The following is an 18,672-nucleotide window of genomic DNA, read 5'->3' as shown; positions in this document are numbered from 1 at the left end:
CCCCCCATTCAAATTCAACGCCTTTGTACTCTTAACCCCTGTCGGGGAATCCTTCACAAAACAGTCACGTGTCGTCACATTATCTGCCAAAATGACCCCCTCCCTCCAAAGGAGGTCACTAGAGTAATAAGGAATTGATATGACTGCGTCCCTTCCTCCCCTCTTGCAAAGGTTCATGTAAACGCACGCCCCGTATAAACACACGCTAAGGAGCCCTCCCAAGCACTGTGCGTTTAGGCGGAGACTACTGTACGGCGCTCGCACTGCATAAGGCTGTCCCCACCGTTTTATGCAAGAAAAATTCTGAAATTATACAAATGAGCTCAAAAATGTGAAATTATGCGATTCTGTTAATTTTAACAAAGAATGATACAGGAAAATAATCAGAAATTATGCAAAAAATGATAAAATTTTGCTAAATTATGCGGGTAGCATAAAACCACAGGGACAGATAAGGTCATATATGAGCACCAAGGGGTGGATGTCAACAGAGAAGTCAAAACAGGGAATCAGGCTTACTCTGCTCACCTCTCTAGCCTCAACAGCACAAAGTCTGCTTTGACTATCAATGCACCCCAGAAATAGCAGTTCATAAGAGAGTGACAGATATATACAAAAAAAGTAGGGAAAAAATGACGATGGAAAGGATGAGGAAAGAAAAAGCAACAGTTCCCCCTATGCTGTTCCGGCACAGTATGAGCATGACATTGATAAATCAGCCCGTTTATAATTCTACTGTGCATAAAAACATGTTAACCCCTTTGGGAATGGCCTAAAGACAACTCAGTCAGTAGCACTGCCTTGGCGGGGGGACATCAAGCTCAATGGAATTTTAAAACTGGTTTAGTATTAGTAGTCTCACCACTGCACCACAAGACAATATGTTAGCATCACAATCAGCAGAAATGTAAATATATACAGTATAACATGGATAGCTCGAATTCGTCGGGACCAACCTTGATAGTTTGAGGGATCCGTTTTTTGTTTGTTTTAGTAGAGGTTTCACAGCGCTCGAAACTGCATAAGGTCATATGAGCGCCAAGGGGTGGATGTCAACAGAGAAGTCCTAACAACCTACAGGGAGTCAGACTTACTCTGCTCACCTATCTAGCTTCAACAGCACAAAGTCTGCTTCGCCTATCAAAGCACCTCGGAAATAGCGGATCACAAGAGTGTGACAAACATATAAAAGAAGTAGAGGAAATGACGATAGTAAGGATTAGGAAAGAAAAAGCAGCAGTTCCCTGTTGTAGTTCAGGCACAGTTATGAGCATGACATTGTTGGATCAGCCCATTTACAATTCTACTGTGCATTAGAACGAGAAATGTCCCCCCCCCCTTTGGGAATGGCCTAAAGACAATTCAGTCAATGGCACCGCCCCGGGGGTGTTTTTTCGTTTTAGTAAGAGTTTTACAGCACTTGCAACAGAGTAAGGCCCTATATAAGTGCCGAAAAATCGGAAGATTAGAAGTGTCACAAGAGAGTAACAAAGACAAAAAAGGAGGAGAGATCAGGACGATAGATGTTTGACAGGATAGAAGGAGCAAACAACACCAGAGTACCCGCCAACCACCCACAAAGGATCCGTGCTTCGAGGGATATCTTACGAAGAGAAAGAAAAAGAAAAAACGGGACCGCAGGCACAGACCGGCGGATGTATGTGATTTCGAGTCTTGTGTGTTTGACCTACTTGTGTTATACTGTATTGTCAATATATTCTACACCCCCGTCTACACAATTTAGATAATTTAGGAGGCCAGCTGCCTTTACACTGCCTCTCAGGGCAAACCCAGTCTGAGAGCGGTACAATGTCCCAGCAGAAAGATGGCGATACTTGACAAAAATCCTCCCAACTTGGGAATCGAAAACGTCTTCTGCGTGCAATGGAAAAGTGCCTAACCCCTACACCACAGAAACTGGCCTACGATCATCAGTGTTTGGATTTCACCAACCAAATCAGAGAGAGAGAAGCTGTCTCTGTAACTCTGAATAGACGCCAGTCCTTATTATAAGTCAGGGTAAAAGTTTCGTACTAACTGTTTAGACTTGCTGCCTATTGCGAAGCGAAGAAAAATGAATTGGTATGGTCAGGTAACAAGATTGTGTGGCCTATCCAAGACTATTCTTCAGGGAACTGTGCAGGGGAGGAGAAGGAGAGGAAGGCAAAGAAAGAGCTAGAAGAGGACCGAAAACATTGCGGAGTGGACAGGGAAATTCTTCGACCCAAACTCAGGCACTCGCAAAAAAAAGTGAAAAGTGGAGGCAGCTGATGAGGCTCTCTATCATACAATGCCCCTACGATCCACGTGGATTATGGGATCAGTAAGCAGAAAGAAGTTTCCTGAGTCACTTACAGTGCGTAATCTGACAGAGCAGGTTTAACCCTATCCGTACGTCGTGTTTTACTATCGTATCCATACGACGTAGGGAACTCTGTGCCACCACTTCCAAAGAGGAAATTTTCTCCTTAATCCGATCCGTACGCTTTGCATAACAGTCTGTCAAAATGATTTTTTGAGAAATACTGAAAGTTTCAAAGAGATCTTCGAACTAGAAGTATTCTTAAATGTGAAGAGAATACCACCTCGGGGGATACAAAATGACACCAAGGCATACGGATAGGGTAAAAAAGTCTTAGAAGAGACAATGAAATTTCCACAACAACATTACCTATAAAGACGACAGTGCTGGCTTTGTGCTCTGTGCTGCCCCATTCTGTGGTAAACTGGGAGTCGTACAATTCATGGACTGCCTGGACGACCAGCCTGCGACCTTCACCCTCCACCGACACCACACCCTACACACAGATATATATATATATATATATAATATACACACAGGAAACATAATAATAATAATAAAAATAATTTTGATTGCTCAGTGTATGACTCTGTCATGCATCACTTTTAACAATGGCATACATGGCAGCGTCTTACACTAAGCAGTTAAATTTGTATATATATATATATATATATATATATATATATATATACGTGTCACGACGCGGTGGAATCAGGCGCTCGTCAATTTTTGGGCACATGGAGTTATTGCTAGGTTGTTCATATGCCTTGCTTTCGATTAAAAAAATATCTATTTATCTTGAATAGAAGTTGAGATATTTGCGATTGAAGGAGGTAGGGTTGCTTGGTTTCAGAAGCAAAATTAGCGAGAAAATGGCCACTAAAGTTTGGTGACTTCCACTGTTTAAGAGCCCTTAGAAACTGCAAATTTACATTTTTTGTGCCATTAATCAACGTTCTTCCATAAAATCCACACATAAAAGTTAAAGTTTTTTAAAATGGACATACAGTAGTCTCCGCCTAAACGCAAGCCATACAAAAGCACGCTCTGCTCAAACACACGCTTTCGTCATCTGACAGGTTTTTTACTACATAATTTAGACATACAAACGCACAGTCACTCTCTCTAAACGCAAGCTCCGGTCTGCGATACATGCCGACAGGTAAAGCTTGACTAAGGGAAATTTTCACTACAAACTACAATCTGCACAGCTTGCATAAGACAAGTCTACTGAAAAAAACGGATATTTGGTGAGACTGCCCCTCACGCCGAACAAAGAGAGTGATGGACAGTGTTTTCACACCCACCTTTCCACAGACACATAGGTCCCGGACTGGTCGGTGAAATGTTGGGTTCTGACTGGTGTTTGAGTCACTGCATGTAATGTTTAGCTAGACCTAGGCCTAGATATGCAACACATGTGAATGCCCGTTCATGAATTTACGTTCGGGAGTGGTCACTTGTAAAGCCACGTGGTTGGGCCATCGTCTCTATGACTATCATCAACCATTTCCTTTTAGGCTGTCTGTTCCCGACATTTTATGGTGCATTCATTACATCGAGTTTGTCTTGTGTGTTTGTTTGTACATTTATTATATGTGGCCGCACCTATGACTTACCAGGGGCCGCATCTTGGCCGGGTGGCCGCACCGAAGCCAACTTTTCACTAACTGCATGTTAGTCATTTTTGCCAAAAAACGACAGCAAAGGCTTCGAGCCACTTTTGACTCTTAGTACGTTCACATTTCCTAGCTGCAGTAAAAAAAAAAAAGGTCCCGCAATATGACAGTGTTGTGAAAATAGAGGAAGCTTCTCTCATGGCTGCAAGTGGGAAAGTAACTCTACACTCTCACCTTCAGCCTGTATTCAGAACACATTCTTACCTCTACTCTGCGTTGAGAATACTAGCACACTCTCTCACATGCACAAACACAGTCCCACCCACACTCTGTGTTGGGAACACTAACACACTCTCACCTTCAACCTGTGTTGTGAACACCAATACACTTAACCTCCACTCAATGTTGAGAACACTAACACACTCTCACTTCCAAACTGTTGAGAACACCAACACACTTCACCTCTGTGTTGAGAACACTAACACACTCTCACCTTCAGCCTGAGGACATCAATGATTTCTCCTTTGGAATCTTTCACTGTCTTCTCCCATAGCAAAGTCTGCAGGAAGTTCTCCAAAGCTGCACGAGACAGATCCCCGGAAACTTCCACGGTAATTGTCCCAACACTCTAAAAGACAGACGAGAAACTTTGTACAATGGAATAATACACTTTGTAAGGGTAAGACAAACAGGAATAATTCTACATTAGTCCTAATACCCTCTGTTTTAGTTTTAGTAAGACTTTTACGGCACTTGCAATACAATAAGGTCAGGTGCCGAAGATTACAGGCGTTACAAGAGAGTAACAAACACAAAAAATAAGAAAAAGTGGAGATAAGGACAACAGATGTTTAATAGGAAAAAACGTGCAAACCACGCCAGAACACCCACGAACCACCCTGTAAGTGTAAGATGAACAGTAACAACATTACAATAATGCGCTCTGTCAGCGTAAGGCGCAAGACAGACAGGAATAATTATACTAAAGCTGAGCACAGATAACTCCGACACTGAAAACTCTACTTCGCAGATAGTTCGAATAAAAATATGCCAAACCCCAACTGAACACGTTGTGAATAGCATCTAACACTGGTGTTTCTGTGATTTTCCTTCCATCCCGGGGTAAGAGATAAAGCAGTGGCTATAGGTGCAATGCCACAAACAAAAACCCAACTCCATCACAGAGAGATCGTAAGAAAAATGAATGGGTATATTGGTGTTGCATTATATTGAGAAGTTGTTTGAGGAGATAAAGAAGAGAAAGACGCTATTAAGAAGAGCATAGTTGCTGTGTGTTGCTGAAATACAAAAACTATAATATAATAATAATATTAATAGTAATAACAATAATAACAATTGAAAGTTAGATTTTCCTCCCCCCCTCCCAGAGCAACCAAGTCCTCTCATCCCAGAGATGGGGGCAGGGGAAGGCATGGCAGGTCCCAGAGGGTTAATGTTGTCAGCAAGCAAGATGCAACTGAACATAATATTTTTTTTGTATTGTATTCTTTGTGCTTGTCTACTACACTGACCACATTATCAGTGAGTTTGTTCACTACACTGACCTTGTCAATCACATGTTTGTTTATCAGTGTGTTTGTTTATCGATGTGTTTGTTTATCGATGTGTTTGTTTTTCGGTGTGTTTGTCTACTGGACTGACCTTGTCAATCACATGTTTGTCCTGTGGGGAGTATCCTCTTTTAGAGAAAATGTCCTCAATTCTGGAGAGAAAAACAATCATGAATGATAAAGGGGGGGGGGGGGAATGTCAATATACCAGCGTACCATTCTACATTTAGCCCACCCAATATGACCATAGCTCAAGTGGGTTACCTGCCACCTGCCTCACAGACAGACAAATCAAAACCTCTGTGCTCACTGTCCAGGACAATTCAAACAAAAACCTATACTTGTCCCCGCGGTTTTATAAAAATTTTTTTTTGAAATTATGCGATTCTGTTAATTTTAACAAAGAACGATAAAGGAGAATAATCAGAAATTATGCAAAAAATGATCATATTTTGCTAAATAATGCGGGTGCATAAAACCCTGGGGACAGCTATACACAAAGCATGACCCTGTAATCTTATACTGAAACCAATACACATTGCATTACCCGATAATTTTATCTCTTGTTCTCTTCTATCCCGTGGTTGGGGCAACTGTGGGGGCACCACTGCATCTGAAAACCAGCTCTTGCCATCTATTTTTTTCCTCTGCTTTCCTCGTTATACCAAGACTATAACACACGGCATATTCATGCAATTTATATTAAAACTAATGGTGGTACTTCTTGTACAAATTACGAGGCTGAGGCAATCGCCATTGAAGCAGCAATCCTCCACCTGACCAACATTTTCATAATATATCCAAACAAAATCAAGAACACTATTATCTTCACAGACGGAAAGTCAGTACTCCAAGCTCTGGAAAACATCAATTTCGAAAGCCCAACCTGCCTATCTGTGGCTCAAACAATCAACACCTTCCTACAGACCTATGCCGTCGACCAGACACTACAGTGGATACCTGGCCACAGCAACATCCCAGGAAACGACAGAGCAGACACCCTTGCCAAGAAGGGAGCATCACAAACACAACCACACAACCCAGTATCACAACAGACAGCCAAGAACATCATCAAATGCAACACCAGGGAACAGTGGCTGAATGGATGGGCAATGGGCAAAACTGGAAAAACTGTATTTGCACACATGACAGCCCCCAACTCTAAAGATGCAATAAATTCCCCGAGTAGAAGAGAACAAGTCACAATATTTCGCCTACGAACACAACACATACCACTAAATTCCTACCTTAATAGGACCCGCAAGGATACCCCACCCGACTGCCCGTTGTGCGACTGCCAGGATGAAACAGTACCACACCACCTCTTTAACTGCCCAGCACTTTGTGACCTGCGTAGCACCTACCTACCTGCCTCCCCAGACATTGGAAACACTCTATACAGCGACAAAGCACAGCTGATTAAAACCTGTCAATTCTTTGCCATATCGACAGACCGAAGGGCTAGAACCCAAATGGCCGCTGGATCGGAAAAGTAAAGTAAAAGTAAAGTATATTAAAACTAAAACCTCTGCACATAGCATTTACAACATTATACACATTATAACATCACTCTGCCACTCATTTTCCCAAAACCTATAAACATAAAAGCACAACTCTGCACTCACTTTATACCAACACCCATACAGCATAACCAAATAACTCACTTTACATCTCCAGACAGTCCGTAGGCATTGATGTCTAAAATGTCGTTAAGTTCAATTCTGTGAGAAAGTGTGGAAATAAAAAAAACTGTATTCTGTTAAAAGGATAATGAAAAGATATCAATTCTGGTGTAAAGAAAGAGAACATTGTAAAAAAATAAATAATAAAAGTAATGTTGATATCAATATCAGAAGAATAACACCACGCAGCAAGAAAGGCGAGTAACTTGTAATGTTTCTTACTCACCCTGTGAAGCAGGTAAAGTGAGTTGTGCAGTTTTCTTGTTTTAGTTTTGTTTTAGGAAGAGTTTTACAGCACTTGCCACACAATAAAGACATGTAAGTGCTGAAGATCGGAGGAGTTACAAGTAATTTTCTTTTAATGAAAAAGAAGCAGGAGAGATAAAAAAAATAGATGTATTGTTTGACAGGAAAGAAGGAGCAAACCAAACCAGTGCTCCCGCCAACCTCCCACCATCTTTTTAGAGACAGCAAGGATAAAGCATGTGTGTGTGTGTGTGTTTGTGGGTGTGTGTGTGTGTGTGTTTGTTTGCGCGCATGTGTGTGTGCACACATATGTATGCATGTAATGAGTGCGTGAGAGTGTGTATGTGTGTGTGTTAGTGTGTGTGTGTGTGTGTATGAGTGTGTGTGCGTGTATGTGTCGCGTGCGTGAATATTGTTCGTACATGCATTTATATAAAGCGCCTAGAGCTGTGTTTACACGAGAGTGGGCGCTATAGAAATGATCTTCATTATTATTATTATTATAAAGTGAGACAGTTCTTTCTCCAGAACACAAACATAAACAAACACTGTGATACAGCATCATTATATTCGTGTGAAACACATACTGTAAGTGATTAAAGTCCATTGACAAAACAGACATAAAATACAACGTGAGCTGCTTTCTCTAGGCTGTTAGGGTCAACCCATCTAAAACAGCACCTGGACATGGATGGCTGGTGCCTCTATAAATAAATCATTGATGGTCAGGTCAGGTCAGGGTCAACCCATGATGGGGATATTCCATCTCACCAGAAAAAAGGAGATACTTGAAACGTTGTCTTTCTCCTATGTGGGGAATCTACTAATTCGCTGCTTTTATGTTTAGCACAATGACACTACAGAAAGCAGCACCAGTAGGGCCTACACTGTCTTTTGAACAGAAAACTAAGTAAAAATCAACTTTCAAAACATGAGCTGTGACTTTAGTGAAAAATGTAGACATGCGTCTATCTTAATTTGGAACCGATATCTCAGTATTCAAATATAAAAATTACTGAGAGTAGCAATATTAACAGTAGTTGTGTATTTTTTGAGTTTACGACAATACTTGATTTTGTTAGATACTAGGTTTTTCAATTTGAATGGCAGTATATATCGTGTTCTTGTCAGTGCTCATGAGAGATAAGATATACTTTAACTAACCCCTCCATTTTGGCGTAAAGCAGAGATAGGGCAAGACAACATAGCGCAATGTAACAGCTTCCACCTGGACAAAGCAAAGTAAAACAATGCAAAAGTTACAAAATGTTACATCTGACAGAACATGACAAAGTAACACAGTGTAGAAGTAATGCAACATACGCTTCCAAATGGAAAAGACAAAGTAACACAATAAAATGTAACATTTTTCGGCTGTTGAGTCCTGTTCTCATGGACCACACATTTCTCTTCTTCTCCTGGATTGTGTTGCTTTCCCTTTTGCCTTTCTTCTTTTGTGTCAATTTCTTGTCTAAAAAAGTTCGCATACTTCTTTCTTTCGTACTTCACTTTTTTACTCCCTTCCCCACTTCCCACTTTCAAAACAAAAAATCCCCTCTTTTTCCCTCCCCTGCTGACTCTCAATCACCAAACCCCCTCCTGCTTTGTCTCTCTTACTCTCTCCATGCACTCCCTCATCCCTCTCCCTTTCTCTCTCTCCCTCTCAAAAAAAAAAATCCTGTAATTTCAGTTGGTTCAATGCGAAAGGAAAACAATTTCACTCACTTTGCATGCGACGTTTCCACAAGTTTGGCAAAACCGTTGACAGACCTGAGAACAGAAAAGGTGCACATTTTTGTTCTTTCCGTTTCAGTCTTCAACACATGAATCAGCCCATTTACAATTCTACAGTGCAAAAGAACAAGTTAATGTCCCCCTTTGGGAATGGCCTAAAGACACTTCAGTCAGTGGCACCGCCCGGGGGTGTGTGTACACCACAAGTAGGCCTATACACATTAGATGCCCACAATACTGTAGGGTGGACATAAATAGGCTCAGTGCACACCAGCATAAGGAGCATCCCTCCACAATAACACACTATATGAACAAACATAAGCACTGAAATGTGAAGGGTGTATATTGAACAACTCTTTCTTTCTTCTTTTTCAGATTTTTGGGACAAAATACTCTGAGTTCTAAATTACCTTTCCTTGTCTCATGGTGCATTCAGTTCATTTACAATTTGTGAGGCAGTGTGGTGGAATCAGGCTCTCGTCAATTTTTGGGCATATTGAGTTATTGGTATCATCTTAAAGCTTGTTCATTTGTCTTACTTTCAATGTAAAAATGACAAATCCATCTTCAATAGAAATGGAGATATTTTGGATTGAAGGAGGTGGGGGTCACCTGATTTAAGAGATAAAATTAGCGAGAAAATGGCCGCCAAAGGTTGGTAAATTCCAAAGCTGTAGAGACCATGGAAACTGTAAATTAATATTTTTGTGCCTTTAATCAATGTTTTTGGTGAAATCCTTAAAGGAATGTGTTTGTAAATGGACATAAAAGTTGTTGAGCCAAAAAACACAAATTTGACAAAAATTGTAAGCAAGGAGAAAACTGCTGTTTTCTTCAATTTCATTATTTTGACGAGAGCCTGATTCCACCACGCTGCCTCACATTTAATTTTAAAAAAAATTAAAATAAAAAAAACAACAGGACCGCAAGTCTATAAATTGTGTTTTTCTTCACCAAATCCCAAAGTCGCTGTTACCTGATCCTGTCCTTCAAGTCCTTTAGTTCCTCTGATGAGACCAGGTCTGTTTTGTTGACCACAACAACATCGCCAAGGGCTATCTGTCTGGAACAACAGAAAAAAACTCCCACAGTAAATATAGTTGCTTTTAAACTTGAACAAGTGGGCTATCCCGAAAAATGCTGTTTTGAGAAAATCGAAGGTAAAGTTTTGCCCCTTGTTCAGTTTCATTTAAAAACAAGGAGAGTTCTCTCTATAACTAAACAAACATTCACACCAATGAAACCAAACTTCTCCTATAGGTAGGGCAATGCCCACTTTTCGTGTAGGTTAAGATTTCTGGAAACCCCCCAAAATCTGGGTTAACCCGCTTGTCCTTAAAAGCGACCATATATGGACTATTGCCACAAAATAAATACATAGACCACTAGCACATTACCCTGGGTAAATGGCTAGGAAAAGAGTAACAAAACTAAACACAAAGGCTACCAGCTACAAAGATTACCAACAGTCTTGCCCAAACAGATATATACATGTTAACTTTTTTCACTCGTAAAGAAGTAACTCTCAAAATACAAAACCAGTGTGCACTTAACTTAGGAACCAGAAACTAAATTTTCAAAGTAGCTGTATGCCAAATTTATCTGTTCCATATATGAAAGGCCTACATCTCCTGAGAATGTTGATACCATTCTTTAACCTCTCAGTCAATTTTAAAGAAAATGGTAGCTGTTTTAAATAAGATCAAATTTGCTTTAGTCGCTAACTGGCTGCTATCCCATGTTTGACAGACAATAAAAGAGTACCAAGAGCACCAAAAACATTTCCACATTAACAGAGTACAATCACTTTAATATAGATATGGAGCCTAACTTTTTTCAAGACTGTGAGATCATTGCAAATCAGTATTTTATTGCCTCAAACACAATGATCCATCGTTATTTCGACAAAAACGCGAGCGCTGTCCTGATCGGCGCCCCAACGGTCCCTGCGGCGATTGAATCGGCTCTATACTGTAGTGTACCGAGTGCTCCCCGCGTGGGGGGGGTCACATGCTTTCCAAGCTTCGCGGAAGGATTGATGCAAAATAATTTCAAGCCGATTACTTCATTCTAATAGAAAATGAACAGATCTTTCTAATGGTAGGGCCTACTTTTTTTGAGCCGGTATTTTACATATTTCGTGTAAAAAATGATCTTTGAAAACTTAGACGGTATTTTTAAAGGCTTTCTATCTAAACGCCAAAGGTTAAAAATATATCCCGGGAAAGCCCTTTTAAAGCTCTACGGTTCTCTGCCAACGAAAAGTTGAGTTGTAGCAGCTGCTCTGTCAAGTGGTACAGAATTATTGGGGACCCAATAACAATATAGCAACCATATCATGTACTAACCATGTTTCTTTTCCCCCCAAAATGTCTGAATGCTATGGATGAGAAATAAGGTAAATTGTGTTCCCAGTGTATTCCTGGCCTAGTAACAAAGAACAGAAACTATTCAGCTGATGTGCAACAACTGTTTCATTTCATGCCCATCACAAGCATTGTGGGCGAGTAAAGTCAGGCAAGCAGTCTTTTCAAAAACTGACAATAAGTATTGACAACTTTCTAGTAAAAAAAACATGTATTTTGACACACTCAAGAGGGCATAAAAAGAAAAGCTTCCCCAGTTCATGATACTGTAAACCCTGACAGCAGAAGGATCATGTAATGTGAACTCACCATACCATGACCTATGTTACTCATTTACAAATGTGAGGCAGCGTGGTGGAATCACTCTCGTCAAAATAACAAAATCGAAGAAAACAGCAGTTCTCTCCTTGCTTACAATTTTTGTCAAATTTGTGTTTTTTGGCTCAACACCTTTTATGTCCATTTACAAACACATTCCTTTAAGGATTTCACCAAAAACATTGATTAAAGGCACAAAAATATAAATTTAGTTTCCATGGACTCTCCAGCTTTGGAATTTACCAACCTTTGGCGGCCATTTTCTCGCTAATTTTACCTCTTAAATTAGGTGACCCCCACCTCCTTCAATCCAAAATATCTCCATTTCTATTGAAGATGGATTTGTCATTTTTACATTGAAAGTAAGACAAATGAACAAGCTTTAAGATGATACCATTAACTCAATATGCCCAAAAATTGACGAGAGCCTGATTCCACCACGCTGCCTCACAAATAATGTCAGGGACATTAGCCATATCGTCGCCTAATAACTATTTTGCCCAAAGTGCCTCTTTACTTAAGTACACTTTGGACAAAATAGTTCTGAGGTGACGATATGGCGAGGCTGATCAAGGAATGAAAAAGTCTTTGTTGTCCAAACCTTTGTGACTCATTGATAGAACCATCCTCCTTCACCTCTTGTAAATGCTGGGAATGGAAAGAGATAAATAAATCTGCAAGACATGTTCAACTCTCACACTTTTGGAATGGAATACCGGTAATGAATATTTCAATATCATTTGCAATTAAACTTTCAACACAAATTTTATACAATTACATGAAGAATAACAGCACCTAGAAAAAATTCAGATTTTCAGCAATTGTTCGTAGTTAAATTAAAAAACAAGTTTTCTTCATCCAGAATTTAATTAAGTGATATTTAAAGAACTATATATATATATCAAGTTTATTTACCAACTCAAGTTTATTTACTATCCTATCATAAAAATCACTAGTAACAAACTGGCTACGTACCAAAAGCACACTTGGAAAAACCTTCTTTTTCATACTTGTGCCATGATGATACAGTTGTGAGCAATAACATAAAAGCAAAAGTCTATAACATCCAGCAAAACAACTTTAGTTTAGTTTTAGTGGAGTAGTTTTACGGCGCTCGCAACTACAGCCTGAGTTCTCTAACCCATTAGATTATAGACGATACCTCCAAGCAGATAATAACTAACTACAGAAAATGATTTTTTTTCAGATTAAAAAAAAATCCTTGACATTAGTGACATTACCTCAACCACCGGAGTTCATTACCTGTTTGCAAAACTTGGAATCCACTACCACAACAATGCCTGAAAAGGGTAAATTTATTCACAATGGTTATCAAAATGACTCAATATCAAAAGATTTTCTTTAACACCAAACGAGATGCAAACATTGAAACAAAATAATTACAGCCTTATTGTCAAGTAAGAACAAATGAAATAATAGAACATTAAAACAAAATAATAAATAGCATTCTCCTTTGATTACACAGATTAACAGCAAAATAACTATTCCATTTTCATCATCTGTGTAATCACTTACAACATTTCAAAGAATAAAGTCTCACAAGGTTTATCATGTACAGTAGGCCAAAAAGAGGAACAGCAAATTTTAAGTAGCATCATAAGACTGCACATCATATTACAGTCCGTGCCGGCTTTAAGCACGCCGGCTTTAAGCACGTTTCAGACTCAAGCACGCTAAACGGCTCTTACCGAATTTTTGCTATATAAATTACACGCCTTTAAGCATGGTAACTTCAGCTTCAGGCACGCTTCATTTACAAGACAGTCAATATTTTTATGACGACCCATCGAAATTCGAACACAGTCTACACCGCAGCAGTGGAGTGTGTTAAGGCAAACACAAAGAACGCAAGTGATAGAGACACACACTCACACGCGGGGAGAGGAAGGCAAAGAGATGCACACAGCCGCGTGCGTGGACATAGGATCTAGCCTAGGGCAAAGCTACACACGACCAAAAAAAAATACAAAGAGAGTCGGGGAGAAGAGAAAGGGAGGCTGGCTGCGATTTCACCTTTGACCCTCGCTACCCATTAATCCTGATTGTGTATCACGCGCGAGGTAGGATGAAGGCGGTGGTTTGAATGTGGCACGGCGGGCAGTGGTACGCACAGGCAGTGTGTAGTGTGTAGGCCTAGTGTGCTGTATCGTGACTGGCCGTCTAAATCAAGCTTTCATTTCCCATTCGACCACAAAAAACAAACAAACAAGCAAACAAAAACTACCATGGCGGGTGTAAAAACAGAGCACACTTTTGCGGGACAGCTATATACCTACTTACAAATAAAGGGAAATAGCACGGGAAATTTTCAACATGAAAATCTCTGAATTATGTCTACTTCGCACTCAAGCACACTTCGGCGTTAAGCACGCTTAATCTTTCTCCTGATGACCGTGCTTAAAGCCGGCATGGACTGTACAATGCAAGATTGTCCTAGAATTTTTTTACAAATGCGAACAGAAAGTGCTTCTAGATTCTACTTTATAACTGAATAAAACAGAATGATTCAGGCAGAGTTTTTCCTCCTATAAAAATAAGATTTCCTGAAGTTGGCCAGTTTGCATTCTGTAGAGTCTCAACAACTCATTTCTTGAGGGATTCAATCTCCATACACTTGAGGAATTTACACCTTTCTGACCATAGGACGAAAATACAAGAGGAAAACCCCTCCACAGTGTACAAGCACGATGGGGCCAAGCCAAGAGGGGGAAGAGTTGAAGTCTTCCAACAACCACAGTTTAACATGGGCCTGTTCCCTATTCATCATCCATCATGACACCAACAGAGGTAACGGCACAGCTCCACTTGAGCCTTATTGTATTCACCAACCAGATACATATATCACTCCTTTTCTTCTCCCCTTCCCCCTCCCCCATACTCACTATTACATCATTATAAAACTCCTTCCCCCCCCACCTCCCTAACAACCATCAAGACATAAATCACAACACAACTTCTCCCCCCCCCCCTCCATCCAGCTATACATAGCAACACACTCCACCCCACCTTTCAAATTTCTCATCTTCCACACATCTACACACAACTTCTCCTCCCCAAATTGTACTCACCATCCAGATACACATCACTACACAACTCCTCATCTAGCCAGAAGATGGAAGCAATGGGTCCTGGGTCTGCCAGTCCAGTCGTCTCCAGCAGGATGTAGTCAAACTTGCCTTTTTTCTGCATCAGATTCTCTATGGCCTTGACCCCATTGTCTCTGGAGGGACAAAACATGTCATGTAACATGTTTGATTGGTTGGTTGCTTGAGTAAAGAGAAGTACATTTACACAATAACAGTCACTTAGGGTAGGGAAAAGGTTACTTCTAGTTTTAGTAGAGGTTTTACGGCGCTCGCAACTGCATAGGGTCATATGAGCGCCAGAAAATTAGAGGAGTTACAAGAGAGTAACAAACATATAAAAGAAGAAGGTGATCTATAAGGACGATAGACTTTTGATAGGAAAGAAGAAGCAAACCACACCAGAGCACCCACCACCCACCCACTGGAAAAAGTTAGATATACAGGCAGACAACAAAGGGGAAAAAAAGGACGTACTGGCAGCGTCCCCTAATGCATGTGGAACAAACAAACAACCTGGCAACAAATGTTCTATCTGATGTAACCATCAACTATCAACACAATTCCAGACTTACTTAACAGAACAACACAGACAGCCGTTTCTCAGTTCCAGCCACTCTTCAAACAGTTCACCTTCTTGGCCAACAGACATAGACTTCTCTATTGAATCTCCTGATAAAGGGAAAAAAAAATTGTTTAATAAATACACGATATACTTGGTGCAATTATTCAAGTGTGAGTGTGTTCAATCTCATGTGTTTGTCTTTGTGCATGGTTTCAATTTTGATTTTTAAAATGAGCAAAGAAAGGACAGATTGGATCCTACACTCTTTGAATATATATTCTCAGGGTAGTAAGAAAAGGACTTGGTTTGACCAAAAAGAACATACAGACATTTATAAAGAATAGCATGTCATAAGCTTTAAGACAAAGCATGTTTTGTAAAAAGCCTAGCAGTCAGAACCTATGCCATCTACTCTAGGTAGTGATCAAAGCTTCAAGGACCAAATAAAAAGGCAGCAAAGAGAGAAGAAAGGAGAAAAGCAAGAAAAATGGAAAAAGAAATGGGGGAGGGGGGAATTTTTTTTCTTCCTTTCTGTTTTATCGTTTCATATCTTCCCAGTAGGAAAATTAGCCAAATTATCTATTTTGTGTCACTAAAGTCCGATTTAGTTAGATTTATACTTTCAATGAATACTCAGGTCCTTTAAAATATTCTTTGTTTTTGTTTTGTTGTCATGTCAGAGCATGCAGTTTGTCATTTCGTTCTAAAAATTAGCGAATACCTGGGTATGAAGAGGGCTGGCAATGATAAAAAATAGCACAGCCCAAGTTGTCAACATTTCAGTTTTCACATTTAGCTGGCAGAAGATGATACCAAGTCACAGTTATCACAGCCTCATATTTCTGTCCATGGGAGTGAAATCAAAATTATTCTTCTCTGCCTTCTGAGTGAGTAACATTTAAAAAAATTTTTGCTGGGGAACTTAAGAAGTGGTATACAAACTTTTTTTTTTTTTGATAAGTGTCTTACGGCGCTCACAACTGCATAAGGTCACATGAGCGGGCGGGACACATTAAACTTTTTCAGTGGGTAGGAAATTTTGAATTTTGCCTGGGTGGCGGCCGAAGCCTACTCTTATTGATTTTAGACCACCAAGGGATCTTTAATGTGCGCAACTTGCACGCGGGACCTTCGAGATTTTACGCCCTTTTCCGAGAAGACAAGGTGTAGATCTTTCCTACCAGAAGATCAAGGGTGCTGCTGAAAGACAGCAGTAAGAAGGAGCCAAGGAGTAGCAGTTGAAAGGCTGCAGAAAGAGTCAGGAGCCCAGAGGAGGGGGCAAAGGAGGTGAGGGGGTGGGGGCAGAAAGAGGAGACGAAAGCAGATGACAGAACATTGCTAGAGAGCAGGAAAGGAGGTGAAAGGAGACAATTTAAGAATAGAAAATATTTCGGTAGCTTCCTGGATTCAAACCCGGGACCTTTGAATGAGAGGCCAACACCTTAACCTCTTGACCACGAAAGCCCCCATACAGACTCTCTCTAAAGATTTGTAGGATTAAATAATATCCCATGAATTATGAATTAGATTACTTACACAAAAACTTACCTTCTCCAAACTCATTGAGGATAACAGCTACTCTTTTACCATGCTGCTCTGTTAGGATGTAATTCAGCAACGTAGTTTTTCCAGCTCCTAAATTTTAAGAAATACAAACAACATAAAATGTGAATACCTTGCTTGGCCCCTTTACAACACAATTTAATTTGCAATATTTCTCGATATTCTGGACCTTCTAACTCTTTATATTATAAGCAGTGACTACGTCCACGGTGCCATGAATGTAATTTGCAGACTGTTCACAGCACCCTGAATCATCCACCATTGGCACAGAGGCACGACTGACATGCTATGGTTGCTCAAAGTAAATTGAGTCCTCAAGGAAACAGCACAGGAATACCCGAAAGAAAAATATGCAGCTGTGGTCCGAATGCAATTGGGTTTACGGAGGGAAAAGGATGGGCACAGCAAAACAGCCGTGGTCGACAAGGCCTCACTCGGTCAGCGCACGAAACATGACTTCGATCCTTTTCCCTTGTGAGGACCGGCAACGCTTGACATTTTGAAAATAAAAGGCATTCAAAGAAACAAGGGAGAATCATGAATGGAAGAAGGCCAAGGCAGGAAGAGGGGAGGGAGGGAGTGAAAAAAAGAGGGCAAACAGGAAAAGGGTAGGGGGTAAAGTGAGCAAGATCATTTTTAAATTGTAAAACACATTCATGGCGTTGTGAACACAGCCTGCAAACTAGATCTAGATCTACCATGAACATAGTTACTGCCATTGCGTTATAATATAGATCTAGATCTATATGTATATGTGGCTAGTTTAAAAGTCCACGAATAATTATAATATGGGAGCGTGTGTATACAGACCCGGTAACCGGGAACAACAAAGTCACGAAGTATACAGACCCGGTAGGAAAAATCTTTTTTATGATTTCGGAAAATTTCAGGGCCCACTCTATCTTTCTCTCGTTCCCTCTGTCAACTGGGGCATGTGATATTACATTTGCTAGCACTTCACCCTGTTCTCTACCCCCTCCTCTCTCTCTCTCTTTTTCTCATACACACACACAGGAAGGACTTCCGTAACGAGCGACCACCCCATCAAACACAATAAAGAAGAGGCCTAGACCTAACCCTACCCCTACCCCAATCCCTAAATTCTGCTCTGTCTCATAGTGGTCGCTCGTTACGGAAGTCCTCCCCACTGTCCCCACACACATCTACCGGGTCTGGGCGCTGAAACTTTCCGAAATCACAAAATATCTCCCCTACCGGATCTGTATACTTCATAACTTTGTTCCCGGTTACCGGGTCTGAAGACGGTGGGAATACACTTCGTTATAAAATTGTCTACAATTGAAGTATTTAGTTGTAGGCCTATCAAAGCCCCCAGTCTTAAGTAACTGTAGGTCAGTAGTAGATCTAGATCTAGATCTAAATGAAGCTCTCTACGACATATTATAATTATAGATCTAGACCTAGATCTAGAAGTCTAGATCTAGAATCTAGAACTAATCTAGATCTATATTTTATAATATTCATTGAGAATTAACAACAAAAATGGAAACAGCAATTCATGATGATAATGATTACCTAAAAAGCCAGTGATAACTGTTACTGGTACTTTCCCAATCTCAGCCTCCACCAGATCGGGTACGT

The 18,672-nt window shown here is 40.4% G+C and overlaps 1 protein-coding gene across 1 annotated transcript in view; it reads right to left on the bottom strand.

Moving 5' to 3' along the window:
- The window catches only part of LOC101863369 (COBW domain-containing protein 1), a 20,721-nt gene that overhangs the window by 1,880 nt on the left and 169 nt on the right, over nt 1–18,672 (bottom strand). The window contains exons 1-12 of the mRNA XM_005105823.3: nt 18,607–18,672; nt 17,056–17,142; nt 15,518–15,614; nt 14,928–15,079; nt 13,102–13,139; nt 12,440–12,486; nt 10,131–10,217; nt 9,146–9,190; nt 7,157–7,213; nt 5,584–5,644; nt 4,415–4,549; nt 2,672–2,798 (exon numbers count right to left, since the gene is read on the bottom strand). The exon at nt 18,607–18,672 is cut by the window's right edge and continues 169 nt beyond it. Coding sequence (XP_005105880.1) covers nt 2,672–2,798; nt 4,415–4,549; nt 5,584–5,644; nt 7,157–7,213; nt 9,146–9,190; nt 10,131–10,217; nt 12,440–12,486; nt 13,102–13,139; nt 14,928–15,079; nt 15,518–15,614; nt 17,056–17,142; nt 18,607–18,672 — 999 coding nt within the window. The remainder of the gene's footprint in view (nt 1–2,671; nt 2,799–4,414; nt 4,550–5,583; nt 5,645–7,156; nt 7,214–9,145; nt 9,191–10,130; nt 10,218–12,439; nt 12,487–13,101; nt 13,140–14,927; nt 15,080–15,517; nt 15,615–17,055; nt 17,143–18,606) is intronic.

Source organism: Aplysia californica, unplaced genomic scaffold, assembly GCF_000002075.1.
Source record: "Aplysia californica isolate F4 #8 unplaced genomic scaffold, AplCal3.0 scaffold00494, whole genome shotgun sequence".
Classification (NCBI taxonomy): domain Eukaryota; kingdom Metazoa; phylum Mollusca; class Gastropoda; order Aplysiida; family Aplysiidae; genus Aplysia; species Aplysia californica.
Note: the sequence above shows the minus strand (reverse complement) of the source record. Positions and strands in the feature narration are given on the sequence as shown.